At 45.7% G+C, this 20,981-nt stretch overlaps 1 protein-coding gene across 1 annotated transcript in view; it reads left to right on the top strand.

The window, feature by feature from the left end:
- Positions 1–1,391: 1,391 nt before the first annotated feature.
- The window catches only part of LOC114584653 (syntaxin-binding protein 4-like), a 44,956-nt gene continuing 25,366 nt past the window's right edge, over positions 1,392–20,981 (top strand). The window contains 6 exon segments of the mRNA XM_028706684.2: positions 1,392–2,306; positions 2,308–2,381; positions 3,688–3,761; positions 13,861–13,956; positions 14,430–14,499; positions 14,695–14,769. Coding sequence (XP_028562517.2) covers positions 2,199–2,306; positions 2,308–2,381; positions 3,688–3,761; positions 13,861–13,956; positions 14,430–14,499; positions 14,695–14,769 — 497 coding nt within the window. The 5' untranslated portion in view covers positions 1,392–2,198.

Below are 20,981 nucleotides of genomic sequence, written 5' to 3'. Positions count from 1 at the left end.
AGAAACAGAACAGATTCCTTGATCCTACCAGAAGGGAACGTGACTTCTAAAGAGTTGTTTTCGTCAATACTGCTGCAGCATAGGAAAGAGCTAAACTCCTGTTGTCTACCTGCTGCTTCCCTGATTATGATGATGCTATATATACAGTATAGATAGATATAGGCTTCTAAGTGGTTTATAAGATTAATTATAAAATCTATGCATAATTAAAACACACAATAAACCATTCAATCAAAGCATTAAAACAGTCATAATTTTAAAAATACAACAAATTCTGCCAGTTTAAAAGCATAGCAATTAAAACAGTGAAAAATAATTAGAAGAATAAGACCAGAAGGTCATGTTTGGGGGAATGTTTGCTAAAACAGGTGTGTCTCCCAGAGCCGGTGGAATGCCAATGCAGATGGGATTTCTCATATTTCAGGAGGGAGGGCATTCCACAACACTGATGCCACCAGGTAAAAAGCCTGCCTCCACATTACCACAAGCTTATAATGATCAGTCTCCCTCTCTCTGAAAAAACTACTGCACATAAGGTGCATTGAGCACCACATCTAGGGCTCTGAACCGGCGGCTGTTGGAGCTCATTTGCAAACAGACATTTATTTGCTATCTCACAGCTTTTGTTTTATGCAGCCAAAAGTCACTGTCTCATCCCAAATCCTCTAATGCACCAGTGACCTTGTAGACCTCAATATTCAGAATAATGATCAGAGAAAAATAAATAGGCCACTATCCTGCCCCTTATATAGCTGCATTAGGGCATGGCTCAGTTTTTTACGTTGTCAGCAGATCCCTTGAAACACAAGACCAAATTAGGCCCGGCTGGGCATTGTGAAAAACAAACAAATCTGAAATGCAGCCAGGAGAGGCCGTCTATTTGATAGGAGCAGCGATAGGTGGTATTTGGGGGAGGAGGGTGGGTTATGTAATCCTTTTCATGTGGGCCATTTTCCACTAAAAATTGCCTTTCCCCTAGCCGTTTTCCTATCCCAATGTGGGGAAAATGCACAGGAAAAATGAGAGATTTTAATCAGAAAAATACAATGTTGATAATGGGCCACTCATCATCCATGCCACCTCTAGTTCACCCTCAGCTTAAAAAAAATACTATGTTAGAAGACTCCTATTCCCCCTCACAGATCTACGGTTCCCAGAGCTCTCTGGGAAGAAGCAGGATTGACTGTTAGATCACTCTTTGAATTGTAGTTCTGTGGAGGGGGGATAGGAGTCCATACCGTCCAACCTTTGGAGACCCTCAAACCAGCATGTGCGTCTTCCGGTTATATGATGTCATGTCTAGGCAGCAACAAATCCATCCAGAGGGCGCCCTTGTTGTGGCAGGGGACTTTAATCAGGCCTGTCTGAAGACAGTCTTTCCTTTAGGGATCCCTCCATTTGTTTGTGTGTCTCCAAACCTTGGGTTCCACCCCTTGGTCTGCTGATACCTCCCTGCGGTTTGTGTGAATTCTGGGCAACCTTCCAGAGGCCACCTGCCAGGGGTGGGAGGGGCCAGAAATAAAAGTGGGCAGAGCAATAAATGCAAATTTTACCTTTGCACAGTAGGCTAGGTACTCTACACACACACCTCTGTCCTCCATCCAGGCGAGAGAGAAACCTCACCAGAGTTCAAGGACAAATCCCTGCCAGGCAAAAGAATTCAGGGGTCAAAGGAGGACCAGTGAGAATCATGGCTTAGGGAGAGGGTGTGTGGCCCAGATAGAGTTCTGGGGCCAGATAGAGATGTTTTGAGGGCCACATTTGGCTCCCAAGTCTGAGGTTCCTCCACCACAGTTATATAGGGCAGCAAAAGGAACGGGGTGATGTTAACGAGAAATTCGGCAACAAGTTATTACAATGAGGGGCTTTCCATGGATCTCAACCTACCCCGGGCAACATCAAGGTTACCTGACTTCATCTGAGTGGTGTCCTTCCCTTGCTGCCTGTTCCAAACCAGGGCACCTGGCAAACAATAAAAACACATCAGAATAATTACTCTGCTGCTCTAATTATGCGTGAGCAACGATGATTTAAGAGCAAGGGGAGGGAACGTCCAGAGGATTTATTTCAGTCTAATTGAATTGTTTTGCCCCCTCTCTTCTGCCGAATCCCTCTGCGATAGGCCGAGGCTGCATCCGTAAAAGCCTTGCGTAAGCTTTAATCTTAAGAGAGCGATGGTTTCCCAGTGATCTGTGTTAATGTTTGGGGTGGACCTGACGTGCCATGGGGATGGTCACATGAGCCACTCCCCATCTCCGCCACTTTTTGCCGGATCTCAGCCAAAGCAGAACGCTTACGGGCCAGGCAGCGGACTGGACATCTCCGGCACGCAAGATGCCAGCCATTTCGGTCCTCTACAAGGGAGCTGTCATTATTAGCAGGTAACGGCTCAGAAACAGGGCTTGAAGGGGGGCCAGGCAAGCGCCGGCACATCATTGGGTCACGTAGAGAACGTGAGGGACACACGTAAGAACGCAGGCTCCCCTCAAAGGGCAAGGGCTGTGGCTCCATGGCAGAGTCTCCGCTTTGCATGCAGAGGGTCCCGGGTTCAATCGGGCTGCCTCAGTGGGACAGATGGTGTGCTGGTCCGGGGGGGGGGGTACCATGCGGCGTGGTCAAAGTCCGGTTCTAGGTCGAGGGTAAGGAGGCTGTTTGTCAGGGGTGAAGCGAAGGTCCAAAGCGAGGGGCCAGGCGTGGTCAGGAACTCAGGAGAGCAGGTCAGGGTGCCGGCAGGAACAGTTCACCAACGATGTTGCTCCCGCAACCTGGGACTGGGCTGACTGGCCTTTATCTCCTCTGAGGCATAGGGCGGTCCCGGCCCACAGGTAACTCGCCTCTCCTGGCCTTAGGTCGAGCACTCCTCCTGTGAGAACTTAGTTCCCTCCGCCTCTCTGCCCTGATCCTCTGCAGCTCCGGAGAGGCTGGAGGGTTACTGGACCCAGAGGCAACCTCACCTTCCCCTGACAGGGCTGGGAGAGGAGCACCTGCAGGCAATGGGTTCTCGATCACCTTCGGAGCCAGAGCAGATTCAGCTGGTGTCTGCTCCTGAGGACCCGGCACAGGTGAGGGCCCTTCAGGTTCAAGCCCCTGCCCCAGCTCAGCCGGCCATGGAGGTGGGGACTCCTGTGCAGGCTGGGAATCCTCAGGTTCAGATTCTGAATTGGATTCCCAGGCCATCACAGATGGGAAACAGGGCTTCCTCCATCAGCTTTGCCGAAAGCCTGGCTCCACCAGGCACTTCCTACACCTAACTGTGCCAGCTGGTCATTATAAGAACACATGTTTAAGAATTGGTTCTTTTTTTCTCCTCTTCCCTCCCTGTCCTTTGCCCCTTGTGTGCTGTGGTTGGTGGGTTATTGTTGTTTTTTTAGCTTGTAACCCTACAGGCAGAGGCTGCCTTGTTTTAATTGATTGTATATAAGCCGCTGCGGGAACTTTGCTGACCCAATAGCAGGGTACAAACGCTCTAAATAAACACATAACGTCAAATTTAGTCTCCATCTCTAGGACTCTGTTTAGTGCTAGGGCTGATGGGAGTTGTAGCCCAAAACATTGGGGGGCCATGAGAATAGTCTAGGCTGTCCTAGAAGGACCATAGGCCTGATGCAGTATAACAGTTCTCTTTAGAATCAGGGTGCCCCTGGTGTCCACAAACAGTTTCCTTTTCATCCTGGTTTCTGCTTTCAGGACACTAATGGGACCATACGGAATGGATCGGACTGTCCATTGCATTGACTTCTATGACTGCGCCAATGGGCTGGGTGAGTGTGTCTTTTTCTGGTGTCTGTAGTATTGTGGAGGGATGGAAAAAGGGGACTGAGAAGGGGTCTTGAGCTTTGAAGGGTGCCTTCCCTGTTTTACTTTGCTTTCCAGAAGTCCCTAATGCCAAGATTCACTCTATCTGCTGCAGGCAGTCTATTGCTACTTGTCCGTCTGTGGAGAAACATTAGGGAGGATACCTTAAATTAACATTTTGTTAAAGTTGATGCCTATGATTGTTTGACACCCTTTTTGTACAGCAGGACCGAGACAGTTCAGGCCTGGAGGCTGGATGTGGTCCTCACAACTCTGCCTTAATCACAGCCACTCCCCAAACCACACCCCATCACTGGCCCTGCTCCCTGCCCTCTTTCAACGCATTTGGAGTGATGCCTCTTGCTTGCTTGCCTGGATGGAAGATAGAGACTTGTGGGTGTGCAGAAATCTCTGGGTTGTATGTGGCTGGCATGTAGCGTACTGAAGTTGCACTTATCACCCTGGCCACGTTTGCCTCTGGCCCTGCCCACCAGGGGCATGTGGTACCCAAGGGGATGTGACCCTTTGGCTGGAAACTGCCCCCCCATCCCTGTTAAATAGCATTGTAAAACACCAGACATCCTTGCTTGTTGCATTATAACTTTCCATTACAGCCTTTCTCAACCTGTGGGTCCCCAGATATTGTTGAACTACAACTCTCATCACCCCTAGCTAGCAAGGCCAGAGCACAGGGATGATGGAAGTTGTAGTCCAACAACATCTGGGGACCCACAGGTTGAGAACTGCTGATCTATGACCAGTGGCAGAAGAAGGGGGGGTGCAGTGGGTGCGGTCCATCCTCAGTGTCATCACTGAGGGGGTGACAAAAATATGAGTTTTTTGTTTATGGGCTCACAAATTTTTTTAGTTCAGTCAAGAAATGTAATGAAACACGGCTGGTACTGGGTGCCACACCGCGGCACTTACCGCAGGGCCAGCAGCGTGCCTGAGCCACACATCTCTACTGGGAGTGACGTGGTGGCTTGCAGACTCCATGCTGAAATGGCAGCGTGGGGCTTGTGTCTGCCCACCGCCTGTCCCTCAGTCGCCCTGCAGCTGAGGGGGAGGGGGAGGAGAGGGTCCACGCAGTGCACCCCACCCCCATGGCCGGCTCACCCCACCCCTGGCTGCAGGACACACGTGCCGCACCAGGCACCCAAGTGGCTAGCTACGCCACTGTCCATTACCCAAACATGGTGGAGGAATCGACAGGGTTGGGGGGGGGCAGACCTGTGGTGTAAACATGTATGGAGATTGGCTATATCTCAGAAAGTAACTCATAATGTAATGGGACTGCAAGGAAAGAGGTGTATGTGTATTTGGTGGCAGTTTATTTTATAAACTACTGAAAAGCATTTATGTGTTATCAGCCACATCACTGCAAATGTGGATGTCATGACTATGCATACTTGTGAATACTTTAGTTGGAGAAGGTGATCTCACTGGGGATGGGTGTTTTCATACAATGGTTCTGAACAACATAGGATAATTTTTTATAAAAACTACAGGGTATCATAAGGACATGAATACTTTTTCAGTCACTGGCAAGCTTGGGAGGAGGGCAGGCTTTGTTTGTGCTATTGCTTATGTTTACGCCTAATTTGTCTAGCTATATATTTGTGGAAGCCAGTAAAAATTACTTTAAAACGAAACATCATAGAAATTCTTCCAGAGGAAGGACCAAAACTCCACGGCAGAGCATCTACTTTGCCTGCAGAAGCTCTCAGGTTCAATCCTTCGCATCTCCAGGTAGGGTCAGGAATGTTCCTTGCCTGAGACATTGGGGAGAAACTGCCAGTAGACCATACTGAGCTAGATGGACCAATGACCTGACTCAGTGTGAAGCAGCTTTGCACTGCATTATGGCTTTGTAGTCTTTCATGCCTTCTGGTCCAGGACAAAAGGAAGGCACACCACTTGCGGGTCAGCAGCATCTCCTGTCCTCAGCACTGGTTCGTTCTTGGAGATGCTAGACAGGTGAAGGAGATGTCAGAAGAATCAGCATCTCCAGGTAGGGCTGGAAATGATCCCTGCCTGACACGCCTGAGAAGCACTGCCAGTCAGTTAAAACAAATACTGAACTAAATAGGCCAGTGGTCTGGCTCAGTATATATTAAGACAGTTCCTTATATTTCTGTGCAGCTACTATGTTTTGAGTAGTGTCAATGATGACATGCCAAAGTCTGGAAGTAGTGCACCCTGACTACTGGGCATGGTGCTGTCATTCACACAACCACTCATTCTTGGCATGGCACTTTTAAAACACACACTGAGTTAAAAACATGGTTGCTGTGTCCACAGACTTTCTAGGATAGACCAGGATATTATATCTACTCTCTGTTGTGCAGGGTGCAGCTGGTAATCTGGAATTAACTCCCTGAACCTAAATTCCACTAGTGCCTTAGAGATCTGCACTGATCATTTAATTGGAAATTAGTTACCATAGAGAGGTGCCAGTTAAACAATGTTTTTTTTCTGAAAAGCTGAGATCCAATTATCCTAACCTTCATCTTCTTAGATCTAAGCTTAACTTCATTTCACCTATAGCCAAATCCTCACCCCAGGCGAAGGAAAAGATGCTACAGAGACTGGAAAGCAAAACAAAGAGATTAAGCCAAATGTAATTAAATATAGTTGTCTTAGTCACAGATCTGGGTTGCTGTTCCAGAGTGCAAGAGGACAATTCTAGTGCATGAAATAAACAGGCCAAAATATTGTGTTGTGTGTGTGTGTGTGTGTTGCAATTGCATGCAAGCAATGGAGGTAAATGGCAAAACCTGGAATTGAGCGCAGCATTTTGGAAATCTCAGTTTTATTTTTATTTTTTCAGTTTCTAGTCTTTATAAGTGTGCAAGCAACATCTGCTGAAATATTAAGTGGGAAAGGGTGGGTGACTCAGGACCACTTGGCACATTGTGATAGTTGTGGAAAATGCCAGGGTTGCACTAGCCTAGTCCTATAGAAAATATGCACCTTGCAAGCATCATGCACTTCTCACAGCCGTGTGTTTCCATCTTTAAAATATAGGTGTGCACACACATCTGGGAACTCCACCAGGCTTGCCCCAATATATAAAGCGAAGGTGGTATCCCACAAACTCATTCCATCCATGCAAGGATTTATGCTTGCACCATGGAACTTCCCCTCCTCCTCCTTCCCCAGTGAGTCCCCTAAATCTGTTCTGGGAGTTCCCCAACCCTCCAGAGCAGATCTGGGAAGAGGACGGGAGAAGTTCCATTGTACAAGGGTAAAGCCTTAGGCTGACATAATGCGCACTGCCTTGGATACAACTCTGACTATTGTTGCTCTATATACCCATTGGTCTGCAAATGTCATTCAGGTGCTCTGCAGGCACACCACTCATCTCCCGGCAGTTCAGTATGCTGCTGCCATCGTAGTGGCTGGGCTGCAGTGTGCACAAGACAGGTGCCCCCCTGGGGAATGCTGCTTCTGCCACCGGTAGCCAAATATGTAGCCAGCCTGAGTTTCCCACTGTCCTCACCAACGCATCATCTGGAGAGGCAAACCTCAAAAAGGTTGGTAGTGGGTGGAGCTGTTAATGTCAAGCTCTCCCTTCGTGGGAAACCTCCTTGCTTTCCTGGCCTGAAATCAGTGAAGTCTCCCCTTTCCCCACAGCTGGGAGAGTGCCCAGTTTAGAAGAGGAGAAGGTGGAGTTGCCATCACAGGCTTTTCCCATGCAGTGGTGAGGCCAAGCAGCTCATAGGCCAGCTGCTGCTGCTGCTGCTGCTGCAATGCCTTGAAGGGCAAGGGACATGGCTTGTGCCCTCCTGGTCCTGGGCTACATTGCTATGGCTATCTCCCAGCAGATGACCAGGATGGAAGAGGAGTACCAGCAGCATCCTGGCAAATTGCAGGATGTGGGTGAGGAGCTGCAGTAGGATGTAGACCAGCTTGCCCTGCCACGGCTGCTCAGTTGGGTGGAAGATGCTGGGTGTGGCCAGCCAACTAGGGAAGGAGAGCAGGAGGAACCAGCATTCCAGCTGCCCTTCACTAAGTCCCATCAAATGGCTCTGGCTCCTCACCCTCTTCATATACTCACTTTGGGATCCTTGAGGACATCCCACAGGCTTCCTTCCTCTCCTGTGAAAATGGGTGTTTGTGCAAAGGGGGTGCAGAACAGAGGGGAAGGATGCATGGATATGGGAGCAAAGGTGAAAACGGGTGTGGAGCTTCAGAACGGAAGGGAGAAGTGGCTCCAGAAAGTGAAACTTAGTGCTTACATTGGGTGGGAGGGGGAAGTTCTGGGGCACTGATTCCCAAAGTGGGGTGTGCCCCCCACTGTGGGGGCACTGGAATTACCTAGGGGGACATTAAGAGGCAACCAGGTGGCAAGAGGCACTGGAAGTGTAAACGACTAACCAACTTTGAGCAGCTGGCGTCACTGAATCAGGTGCATCAATTTGGTTGACTTAATTAGATTAGATAGTTTTAATTGGAATTTGAATAAATGTGCAATTGATTGGGGTTTTTTTTTTTTTTGCATTATTATTATTATTTCTTAATGGGTTGTGCAAACTGCTATTCTGAGTAATGTTTTTTTAAGGAACCAAGGGGGAAGTGGTCGAAGAAAGTTTGGGAGCCACCACTCTAGGGGGTGAATATGGGGAAAATAGCAGGGACGCGGGTTGCGCTGTGGGTTAAACCACAGAGCTTAGGACTTGCCGATCAGAAGGTTGGCGGTTCAAATCCCCGCGATGGGGTGAGCTCCCGTTGCTCTGTCCCAGCTCCTGCCAACCTAGCAGTTCGAAAGCACGTCAAAGTGCAAGTAGATAAATAGGTACCGCTCCGGCGGGAAGGTAAACAGTGTTTCCATGTGCTGCTCTGGTTCGCCAGAAGCAGCTTAGTCATGCTGGCTACATGACCGGGAAGCTGTATGCCGGCTCCCTCAGCCAATAAAGCGGCCATGACTGGACCTAATGGTCAGGGGTCCCTTTACCTTTAGCAGGGTGTTGGCAAGTGACTCTGTTGTGTGTGTTTGTGTTCCCATCATTTCAGTTCAAAATTGGGCTATTGCAGAGTAAAGGAAGATAGCAGACAAAGCAGACCCTTCCATAATGTGTAAATGCGAAGGGTTGTAGTTCAGTGGTATATCATCTGATCTGCGTTCCCCAGTTCAATCCACAACAACTCCAGGTAGGACCAGGAGAGAGCCATACCTGAAATTCTGGAGAGCAGCTGCCAGTCAGCATAGGAGGGTCTTGTTGGTTCACCCTGTGGGAACGCCCTCCCGTCAGATATCAAACAGATAAATAACTATATGACTTTACAAAGACACCTGAAGGCAGCTTTGTACAGGGAAGCTTTTAATGGCTGATGTTTTATTGTGTTTTTAATATTTTGTTGGGAGCCACCCAGAGGGGCTGGGGCAGCCCAGTCAGATGGGTGGCATATAAATAATAAAATTGTTATTGTTATTGGGCATGACCAAGCTAGATGAACAGGAGTCTTGACTCCAAGTGAGTTCTTTCCTAGGTGGCTCACACTGAAACTTTCTGTACCCCAACAAGAGCAATTCAGTAAGCATGTTCCTATATTTATTAGGCGTGAGCAGATCAGTTGCTTTGATCTTGGCTTCACAGAATACCTCCAAGCAAAGCATGTTTGTCAATGGGGTGGATCCCTTGGTTCAGTTGCCTCTCGTGCTGTGTGTGTCGTGTGTGGTTGCAATAGACAGATGCTGAGTGTCTGTGGACTTCCTCCCGTCTGTTAACACATCTATTTGTGTCTTGGATTGAGAGCAAGGAAGTCTGATCTCGCTGGCTCTCACTGACTGGCTGATTTGTTAATTAAAACCAGCATTCATAATCCCACAGCCTTCAGCCCAGACTCCAAGAAATTAGAATTTAATGAGCCTTTGATAAATTGCATTTTTGCCCTTTTCCTGCCAGGCATTTCTGTGTCAAATCTCATGTTTTTAGTTTATCCATTCACCAACAGAGATCTTAGGGCAGCTTACACATCCAAACAATCAGAACCACAAATTCCACATTAAATAGTAAAATATAAAACAAAAATTTTAAAAAACCCAGTAGAGAGTTCATTTCATTGAAACAGTCCAATTGTTTAAAAAAAAAATCACCAGAAATTCTAAATGACCAAAAGCCAAGTTGTGTCAGTTGTACCCAAAGGCTAAGGACGTACCATATGCTTAAAGCACATTTTTATTGCTGCAAAGGGGGGGGGGGGTGTGCTTGTTACCCAGAGTGATTCAACAATCAATCCCTCTTCAGAAGGAACTCTGGGAATTGTAGTTCTGTGAGGAGGAGAGGGGTCTGCTAACAGTTCTCAGCATCCTTAACACAGTTCCCATAATACTTTGAGGGAAGCCATGGCTGTTTAAAGTGGGATCATGGTGCTTTAAATGTATGGTATGAATGAGGTCTCAGCTTCTCAATTTTCTCATCTTATGTTCTGTTCTCCACATTTCCACATCAGTTTGTGAATCTTTTTTTAAAAAATTCCTCATCAAAATTCAACATTTCAGTGTAAATTTCTCCTAATACACATTTTGGTATGCAATTTTGCCTAATATACTGCATTTGTGCAAAGAAGCTTTCTCTGATATACTGCATTTCTGCATGTTATTTTCATGACTATGTGCATTCTTATGTACACACGCATTTTGGTATGCAGTAATTGAGCACAGTTGTGCTGAAAAATTTAGAGAAATTTGAATTTGAAAAGATGCACATTGTTTTTGAAAGTTTTGAAAGCCATTTTAAAATGTGAACCAAACCAAATTTCTCCTCCATCCATAATTCCAGTCATGACAGAGGATTCTGGGTAAGGATTTTGGGTTTGGGTTATGATGAGGCAAGCAAAGTTCTATCTCCCAGTAGCACCCTGGAGAGCTCCACATGGAGCTGAGACTGGAAATTTCACATGCATGTTTCATCCCGATTTTTTTGCGTGATTCTGAACTAGAGTTCTGTTTCGGATTTAGCACCAGCCCTTATATATTACCGCCAGAGGGCACTGTGGGTGTGCAACAACAGACACTTGAAAAATTGTTTGCGGGAAGGGATCCTCTTCCTATTATTTGTGCTCAATCAGCCGCCCTTGGCTACGTGTGTGTATAAGGATGAGATGTGACTATCTGTCATGCATTCTAATAGGATTGCATGAGAAAGAGGTGAGAGCCAGCCAAGAAAACTGAAACTGGAAGAATTTGCCTTACTCTTACATTATGCATGAATTTACATTTTTCAAAATCCTATTTGGCTATGGGTTTCCTGACCTTTTGTGAGCTGGGGACACATTTGGAACTGTGCTGTAGGCCCCACAATATACCCATTTCACAGAAGGAACAATGGCAATGCTGAGAATGCCTTTCCCTTAAACAAACACACAAAAACACCTACACATACCCCAAAACCAATAAAATGCAGGCTAAAGCAGAAACAGGCAACTCTTCCCAAGCAACCCCCTAAAACTAAAACAAAAAACACACCTCAGTTGTTGTTGTTTTTAACTAAAAATTGGGAGGGGCAGGAAGCCTTAAAGGGCACCAAGGAAGATGCCTGCCCACTTTCCATGTTGGAGACCCCATATCTAATTGGGTTCTAACACGGGTACAATTAATCTGAATTCAAGTGACTGATGCATTACTGAGCCCCTTGAGGAAGGATATTTAATATTGTGTGAACATGCGCAAAGATTAAGAAATACTGAAGCTCTCTATTGACAGATATTAAAAGAGTTAATGGGCATGACTTACCAAAAGTCCATGAGGACATGAGAAGAGCCTGCTGAATCAGGCCAGTGTCCCATTCCTGCTTGCTCTTTCATTGCATCTATATCACATTCTTTTCTCTCAGGAACTCAAAGTGGCCTATAAGGCTCTCCCCCCCACCCGTCGCTGCCCATTTCATCCCCACAACAATCCTGTAAGGTTGGTTAGGGGCTGGCTCCAAGGTCGCCCGGTGAGCTTCGTGCATGAGTGGGGATTCCAATCCTCATCTCCTATATCCTAACCACTCTAACCATTACAGAACACTACCTCTTGCTACTTGTTCTTGGTTTGCATCCAGTGTAGTCCAACTCAGGGTAAACCACGGAAATCAATGGACATGACTAGCTTACACCTATTCATTTAAATGAGACTAGTCTGAGTGAAAGCCCCCTGCTTTTATAAAGCTATTTTACCATTTTTATATGTTATTTTTATATACCGTGGAGGGATAAAAACCATTTATATGGTTTAGCTTTTAAATAAATAAACAGCAATCAAACCTGACCTATTTTCCTTCCTCTCCCTCCCCAATGAACTTTTCACCCCAGCTGTTTTTGGCTTGGAATCCTCCTCAGCCGTGCACTAGAAATACAGCGTACAGGAATTCTGTGTCATTTTAATGTCAGGGATGTTGTGGCACTAGGCATTCTGGGCAGGTATCCAGCACATGCCCCAAGCAAGGCATAAGAGACAGAAGACTTTGAGCAAAGCGAGGACATGTAAAAGGGTACAGTTTGATTTGCAGAACTGTGTCTGCCTTGAAATCTTCCTATCCCTCAGGCTTGAAGCAGTGTGCATGCACACAAGAGCTTATACCCAGAACATACTTAGTTGGTCTCTAAGGTGCTACTGGACATTTTTATTTATTTATTCCAGTTCATTAGGATTAGGAAGACTGCAATCCTAGGCACAGTTTTCTGGGAGTATCAGTTGTGTTACTTCCAACCCAATAGGTTCATCTTGCAAAACACATTGTTCTATAACGAAGCTTCCCTGATGAAGGAGTTCCATATCCTCAAGGCCGCTACTGAGGTTGCTCACTTCACTCTCGTTCTCTATACCTCGAGTGGAATATATGTATTTCAGTGGTAAGGAAGAAGAAGCTGGATTAGGCCAGTGGCCCCTCAGGTCCAGCATCCTGTTCCAACAGGACCTGAGCACAACAGTCATTCTTACCACTTGTAACTCCAGGCATATGAAATTCAGAAGCATTACTGCATCTAACAGTGGGGGAAGAACATCATCATGGTAGCTAGTATCCATTGTCATAGCCTTACCCTCCAAGAGTATTTGTATTTGTCTCATACCCTTTAAAGCCATCCATGTCAGTGGCCCTTGCTCCTTCTGGGGGGAAAGAGCTCCATAGTCCAGCTATGCTCTGTGTGAAGAAGTCCTCCCTTCCCCCACCCCCTGTCCTGAATCTCCCATCATTCAGTTTTTGGTTTTTTAAAAAAATATATTTATTGATCAATTTCCACATAACAAAATATCAAACCATATAATCACATACATTATTTTTCCCTCCCCCCTCCACCCACCAAGGACTTCCCTCAGCTCCTCTCCCTGATTTCTCTTCGCATATTTTCTCTGCATATTATAAAATTGTTATCAACCATTAAATTTGTATATGTTTATTCAAAACCTGCCAAGGAGTCCAGTTCATTTTGTTGCCTTTTTAAATAGTTTGTAAAAAGTTCCCATTCCTCCTTGAAGTCGCAGTTGTCCTTGTCTCGCAATTTGTAAGTCAATTTGGCCAGTTCTGCTTAGTTCATCAATTTCTCTTGCCACTGTTCTTTTGTCGGGGTTTCCTCATTCTTCCATCCTTGTGCTATCAAGACTCTTGCCGCTGTTGTTGCATACATGAATAAATTATTTGTTTTCCTTGGCAGGTCTTGTCCTACAATCCCTAACAAAAATGCTTCTGGTTGTTTTTTTTTACAAATGTCATTTTAAACATTTTTTTCAATTCATTGTATATCATTTCCCAAAAAATTTTAACATTCAGCTTAATTGAATGCCTCTGAATTCTAATATTATCTATCCACTTTCTACCTGAAGTCCTTGAGAGCTGCTGCCAGTCAGTGTTGACAATACTGAGGTAGATGGGCCAATAGCCCAACTTGGTATGAGGCAACTTTCTTTGTTGACATATCAATGTTTCGTTAGCCCTTCCAGGCCCCTCACCAGGCCAACAATTCCCAGCATTCCCATGGCTTTTAAACTAGTGTGCAGGGTGCGTGTGCCTTCAGAGGATGGGGTCGCAGTTGCTTCTTAGTAAGGAAATGTTATGTTATGTTATATTTTCCTGATAGGCATTAAAGTGATTGGAGGCATTAAAGAATTTACTGGAGAGGAATATGGGGTTTACGTTAAGAGAATCCTACCAGGAGGTGTTGCTCATGCTGATGGTAAGTGCCATCTATTGCTTCTGTTTCTGACCTAAAGGCCTTGTGATGCTGACCCTGTGAAGAGATTCCCATTTGTTGAAAACGTTGGTAACATTAAGATAAATTCAACAGTGTAAATAAGTTTTGATGGATGTAACCATGGAATACTGAATGGTTTAGTTTATGTAAAATATGTTATGCGAAATGAACCGCGGAAAGAGAAGAAGGGATGTAATTGATATTTTAAGGTTATTTAAATGAATACTCTCAATTGCAAAACAGAAAAGTTAATAAATGAGAGAGAGAGAGAGATTCCCATCTGACAGAGAGCCACTGCCAGTCAGTGCAGACAGTATGGAGCTAGATGGACCAAATGATCCAGCTCAGGATTAGGCAGCTGCTGGTGCTCCTATTGTCCCCCATGCAATTATGGATAGGGAGTATGTTCTTTTTCCATATGTGTGACACTTCTCTTGCCTGTTTGCTTGATTTAGGCCGCCTGCAACCAGGGGACCAGATCTTAGAAGTTAACGGAGACACTTTGCTTGGCGTTACAAGCGAAAGGTATAGCATTCTGGATCAGGGCTCTGAATTGGTTTCAGGATGCTGGAATTGATGGGCCTCTGGCTGATCCACCAGGCTCTTCTTATGTTCTTAACATCTGGAGACCCAAGTCTGAAGATGCTTCGCAGGCTGAAAAGGCCTCTTGGTGAGCGTCAGTCACCTGCCGCATATCACTCTCTTTCCTCTTCCTTGCAGAGCGGTGGATATCCTCAGGACGGCTTCTGCCACCAGCCACATGCGCCTTCTAATTGCCCGAGATGACGATGCCCGGTAAGGACTGACTTTTTCTCTCACCTGGGGCAAGTAGGAATGCATGATGGACAGCAGAGACAGACTAGAGCAGGCACGTCCAACAGGTAGATCGTGACCTACCGGTAGATCACTGAGCGTTTGTAGTAGAAAAAAGCTCAACCATTTTGCACTGCACCCCCCACAAAAAAATGTGGCTTTCCCCCTCCCTAAAAACAACTCAACAACATTGACCTGAACCCAAAAAAAGGGGGTAGATCACTGCCAGTTTTTAACTCCGTGAGTAGATTGCAGTCTCTTGGGAGTTGGCCACCCCTGGACTAGAGCATGGGTAGGCAAACTAAGACCTGGGGGCCAGATCCAGCCCAATCACCTTCTCAATCTGGCCCGTGGACGGTCCGGGAATCAGCGTGTTTTTACAAGAGTAGAATGTGTCCTTTTATTTAAAATGCATCTCTGAGTTATTTGTGGGGCCTGCCTGGTGTTTTGACATGAGTAGAATGTGTGCTTTTATTTAAAATGCATCTCTGAGTTATTTGTGGGGCCTGCCTGGTGTTTTTACATGAGTAGAATGTGTCCTTTTATTTAAAATGCATCTCTGGGTTATTTGTGGGGCATAGGATACACAGTCATACCTCAGGTTACAGACGCTTCAGGTTGTGCATTTTTGGGTTGTGCACTGTGCTGAATCCAGAAGTACCGGAACGGGTTACTTCCGGGTTTCAGCGCTTGTGCATGTGCAGAAACACTATATCGCACTTTGCGCATGTGCATAAGTGCCAAATCGCAACCCACGCGTGTGCAGACATGGCGCTGCGGGTTGCGAATGCTGCGGGTTGCAAACGTGCCCGAGCGTCCACTGTATATAATCTGGCCCCCCACAAGGTCTGAGGGACAGTGGACTGGCCCCCTGCTGAAAATGTTTGCTGACCCCTGGACTAGAGTCTGGTGATGCAGTTCCTCTGAAACTCCACCAGAGTGCTGGAGCCTCTCGCTGATGGGCTACAGAGTCAGCTAGCCACAGAAGGGGGAGAAACAGCACTTTGGGTGAGGGGAGAATAAAAGGAGCAGTTTCTAGGTGGGAGAGAGTTAGACAGGGCTGGATTTAAAATGAGAGATAGGGTTTGATTTTGAGAAGGGGCAATGGTTCAGGTTAAGAGATAGGGTTTGACTGGAGTTTGGAGTTTGGAGTGAGATGAGGAAAACTGATTCTGAGTGACGTTAAACATACACACTGAGGAGACTATCCATAGCGAGACGACAGAGCCTCGCAGCTTGGATAGGGTGACCAGGTCAAGGGTCTGGGAAAGGTATACAGATAGGAGTGTCCTGCGAAGGCTGAGTTTGAGCCAGGAGAGGTAGATTTTGTGGGAATTCAGGCTACCTGGGTCTCCGTATAGCCAGGAGGGGAGAGTTCTTCCAGGTACTGAAGACTGCCAACCCAGTAACAAGGGGTGAGGTGATCCCTTGGGTCTGTTATGCCATTTAGAAGACCTCAGGTGTGGGATTGTTAAAAGAGTGGGCGCCTGAGTTGAAGTGCCCCTCACTCATGAACCAAAATATTAAGCTGTGAAGGAAACTGTAGGGTGTTGAAAGTATTTAACTGTAATATTTAAGTGACAGAAACTGAGTTGAACATTTTACCATCTATTCTAGAAACCTGAACATCTACCACCTGAAGTGTAACAACTGTTTTTTAGTAACTGGAGTTTAAGAAGAGCTGTGCCTATAGTGTTGTGTTTAAGCCTGAGGCATCTTAGAGTTAGTTAAAATAAACAAGTTGACTTCTACCTGAAAGAATGCAGTTCCTGACCCACTTTGTTTCATAAATCTCTTTTGTTTAATTAAACTTTCCTTGTTTGTTCAATCAACTCCTGCCTGAGACTCGCACAAGTCCTCCCACTAGATAATCTGTGGTATATTGTAGAAATCTGTGTGAACTGGTGTATCGTGAGATGAGCGCAGTATATTTAATTGAGATGGGCGCAGATCCGCTGCATTATTAATGGATGGTATTAAGTGGTGGGTCCACTACAGAATGCTAGTGCAATTATGTGTATATTTACTCTGAAGTAAGCCTATTCGTGGGGCTTACTCCCATGTAAGGGTGCTCTGGATTGCAGCTTCACTGTGCAGGCTTGGCATTTTGCTGCCAGGACAAAGGACAATGTTCCTCCTTCACACATTCCATATACAGAAGCCAACTGGGCTGGCATTGACTCTTCCTTCAAAACTGGCAATGGACTAGCATCCTCTACTGCACCTGAGGCAATGCTGGCTGGTGCCCTTTGGGACTGGGGGTGGGTGGAAGGCAAGGAACCCAACAGTAAGTGGAGCCAGAGTCAATAACAGGCGGAGCTAATTTCCCCCACCTCCTGCTTCCTCTTCTCTGCTGAGTTCCACACTGAGGTTAGGAGAAGGAAGGCGGCGCCACCTCATGGACAGGTTGCAATAAGAAGGCAGGCAGATGGGGGCTGGCTAAGGTTGGCAGGGCAGTGTTCCAATTGCCTGAATGGATCAACCTTCACTGACCTGAGGGTAGCAGGCTAGCTGAGTGCAGGGCAGGCCATATTCTTGTGCCCTGCCCAGCATATTCCACCTGAGGCAGCTACCACACTCTACCTAATGGTGAAGCCAGCCTTATAAAGTTTGTGCATTTCAGCTCAGAGTTTACTGCTTTTACATAAGCAGACCCTCCAAGTGTCCCTCTTTTTCCAGGGACAGTCCTAGATTTACAGAAGCTGTCCTGGTTTCTTATTTGATCCTGGAATGTCCCACTTTTCCTTAGGGTGTCCCTATTTTCATCTGAGAAATGTTGGAGGGCATGAAGTTATCTGACCCTCAAGGCATCTGAAGGCAGCCTTGTATAGGGAAAGTTTTTTTTTTTTAAAGGAGCGTCTCCACCCCCATCGTTCTGCCCGGACACTGAGGTCCAGTGTCAAGGGCCTTCTGGCGGTTCCCTCACTGCGAAAAGCCAAGTTACAGGGAACCAAGCAGAGAGCCTTCTCGGTAGTGGCGCCCGCCCTGTGGAACGCCCTCCCACCAGATGTCAAAGAGAAAAACAACTACCAGACTTTGAGAAGCCCTGTTTAGGGAAGCTTTTAATGTTTAATAGGTTGTTGTATTTTAATATTCTGTTGGAAGCTGCCCAGAGTGGCTGGGGAAACCCAGCCAGATGGGCAGGGTATAAATAATAAATTATTATTATATTATTATATTATTATAATAATTATTATTATTTTATATATGTTGGAAGCCGCCCAGAGTGGCTGGGGCAACCCAGTCAATGGGTGGGGTATAAATTGTAAAATTATTATTATGGAATAAGATGCCCCTATTTTCACTGGAGAAATGTTAGAGGGCTTGTAAATGTTCTCAGAGAAGGAGCTGGCTCTCATCTTATCTATTGGCTGCACAGGACCTTCCCCAACCATGGTATATAAAGAGCCTCCTACTTCAGAAGCGGTGTCCCCCTGAATTGGGGACCCTGCCTGAGGATAAATAAGAGGAGAAGGCTCTTACCTTGTCAGCTTCTGAGAAGTACTTGGCTGCTGTAAGGAAACAGGATGCTCTTCTAGATAGACTCAGGGCGATTTACATATACGATAATTAAAAGTTAAAAACAGCAAATATATTTAAAACCCAAGCAAATGGACACTTGTGGTAAAGACCCATTTATCCAGCTGGGAAAGCCAGTCGAAGCAAAAATGTCTTCAGCGGTTTCTAGAGAGTGCAGATCATGGGCTCCTGTCATACGTCAACATGAAGGGTATTCCGCGGAACAGGGGCAGCTCCACTGAAAGCCCCACTCTAAGTTACTGTGTGAGGGGCTTCTGAGATCTTTGGAATTTCAGGAGAAACTCTCTTGCAGACCACAGCAGTCCACTGGGTGTATAAGGGATAAGGTGGTCTCTCAAATGACCTGGTCCTGAACTGTCTTCCTCTTCTTCTTTGGCAGTCATTCGTAACAGAGTAAGATTGTCTTCCATAAACACAGTTTTACCAGTGAGTGTGGAGGCCAGTTCTGGATCCACACAGCCTTCCACAGTGGGGACATAGGTTTCTGGGCGGGAGTTGATCATGGTAACGGTTTGCCAAGTGTGCCTTCCTCTTAGCACGTTTCTCCCTTTTGTCCTGAGTTCAAGTGTCTTCAAAGCCCATGACACCTTTGGTAATGGCTGTTCTCCAACTGGAGCACTCGCAGGCCAGTGTTTCCCAGTTGTCGGTGTTTCTGCTACATTTTTTTAGATTTGCCTTGAGAGAGTCTTTAAACCTCTTTTTTTGACCACCAGCATCATGCTTTCCATTTTAAGTTCAGAATAGAGTAGTTGTTTTGGAAGACAATAACTGTATACTAGCTAACACATAATACCCTATAATACCCTGGTAGCTCTGACTGCAGTCTCCTATCTTTGATTTTATTTCAAACCAGTTGGCCTTGGAGGGCATATGCCATTTGAGATTAGATTTCCCTAGCCAAACAATCCTTTCACTAATAATGGAGATTCCTGTCTTCATCACTAACAAGATCCTGGGAAGGAGAATCGAGACCACAGTGTGTGTATTATCTAAGCCTTTATGGGGCAGAATACGTTGGCAAAAGAGACTGGTCCTCCTTTCCACCAACTGGGAAACAGCTGGCCAAGCGATCTGACTGGATCTGATTGGCTGTTGATTATTATTAATTGTTTGCTTGCTTTTTATGAAGCATCTCAAACCAATATGGCACAATTTTAGCAGTCTCCTTTTCTTCAGAATCTCATTTTCAGATTGAAGGAGACCCCAAAAGCCCATTCAGTCTAACCCCCAAACTCATTCTAGTAGGCTTGTGAGTCTTCTGATTAAATCTTCTGTACTCTTGCGATAACTGCGATTTCCTTGTTCCACACTGCCCAGTCGCAGCATATGTCTGCTAATATAAAGAGGCTTTCCTGCTCCTCAATGGCCAGGAAATCGAATCATATACAACATACCGAGCCCAAGGAAAGGCAGTCAAACTTTGAGCAACATTTACAGCCATCCTTTGCTATCAGTTATGCACTAAATCTGCAAAAGATCATCCAGAGGGTGAGATGGCCTGTAAGCTTTTGGGAGGGGCAAAGATTTGTAGAGATTTCACTTACATAATCATCTCACAAAATGTTTAATACACCAATACATATCTCCAAGATTAAGAAGAAGGGGAGAGGAAGCGAGAGCGAGAGGGTGGTTTTATGCCGGCCTTTTTAGCATTATTATTTTATTTTATTTATCCCTTATTATCTTTCAGCCATGCCCTTGAGCTTGAAGGAGTAATCATCCTTGTCTCCACCTTAGGGTCAGAGGTGCGTTTCTGACGCAGATCACGTGACCTGGGTTGGTGAGGTGCCCAGATCGCCCCCTCCCTGTCCCACCCACTCTGTTCTTTTGAGGTCAGCTGTTTGAGCATCAATGAATGACTCAGCCTGTCAGTGGTCAGCCTGGCCAATCTTTGCCCAGCCTATAATCCTTTAGGTCTCCACAGTATGATCAAATATCCATATTCTAAATGTGATTTCTCATTGCATCAAGACTTGATAGTGTTTAGGGATGGGGAAGAAATCTGATTCAGGTCACATTTTTGAAGGTTGAACCAACTTAATTTCCACTTTCCTAAACAATTCACAAAACAAAAAAGAGCCTTTCGTTGAAATCCATGCTGCTCCAAATTTGGCATCACAGTTCTGCCACCGAGTAATGTATAGGTAAATGCATATATCAGGGGAGAGTGTCCCCTCGCCCTCCAAAACCTGGCAAATGCAAACCTTTCTGAAAATAACAGAAAAATACGTTGAGTTAGCAGAAGCTTGCATTGCAAAAATGTGTGTGAGAGGCAAACTTGTAGAGGAAAATGTGCATAGTATGATCAATTTGCACTGAAATGAGGATGAATTTCATGACACGAGGACTTAAAATTAAATAAATTTACAAACTGATGTGGAAATGTGGAGAATTGAATTTAGGGTGCAAAATACTGAAGTTATTAATTTAACATTATTGCCTTTACAATATGTCTGCCAGATATAAGATTCTATGTAATGAGGGGGGGTTTTGGGGGGGGGAGTGCCACAGAAAACCTAACTTTAGAAAGAAAGAATAATTATGAAAAGTTCACCTTTGTTTCAGATAGATGTAGTTTTGAAACATCATGACAATCCATGTGTGATACACACTCACACACTATACTTGGGGGTAGACAGTTGTACTAATTAGCA

This window comes from Podarcis muralis, chromosome 14, assembly GCF_964188315.1.
Source record: "Podarcis muralis chromosome 14, rPodMur119.hap1.1, whole genome shotgun sequence".
NCBI lineage: Eukaryota > Metazoa > Chordata > Lepidosauria > Squamata > Lacertidae > Podarcis > Podarcis muralis.
This window is presented reverse-complemented; position numbering and strand designations above follow the sequence as displayed.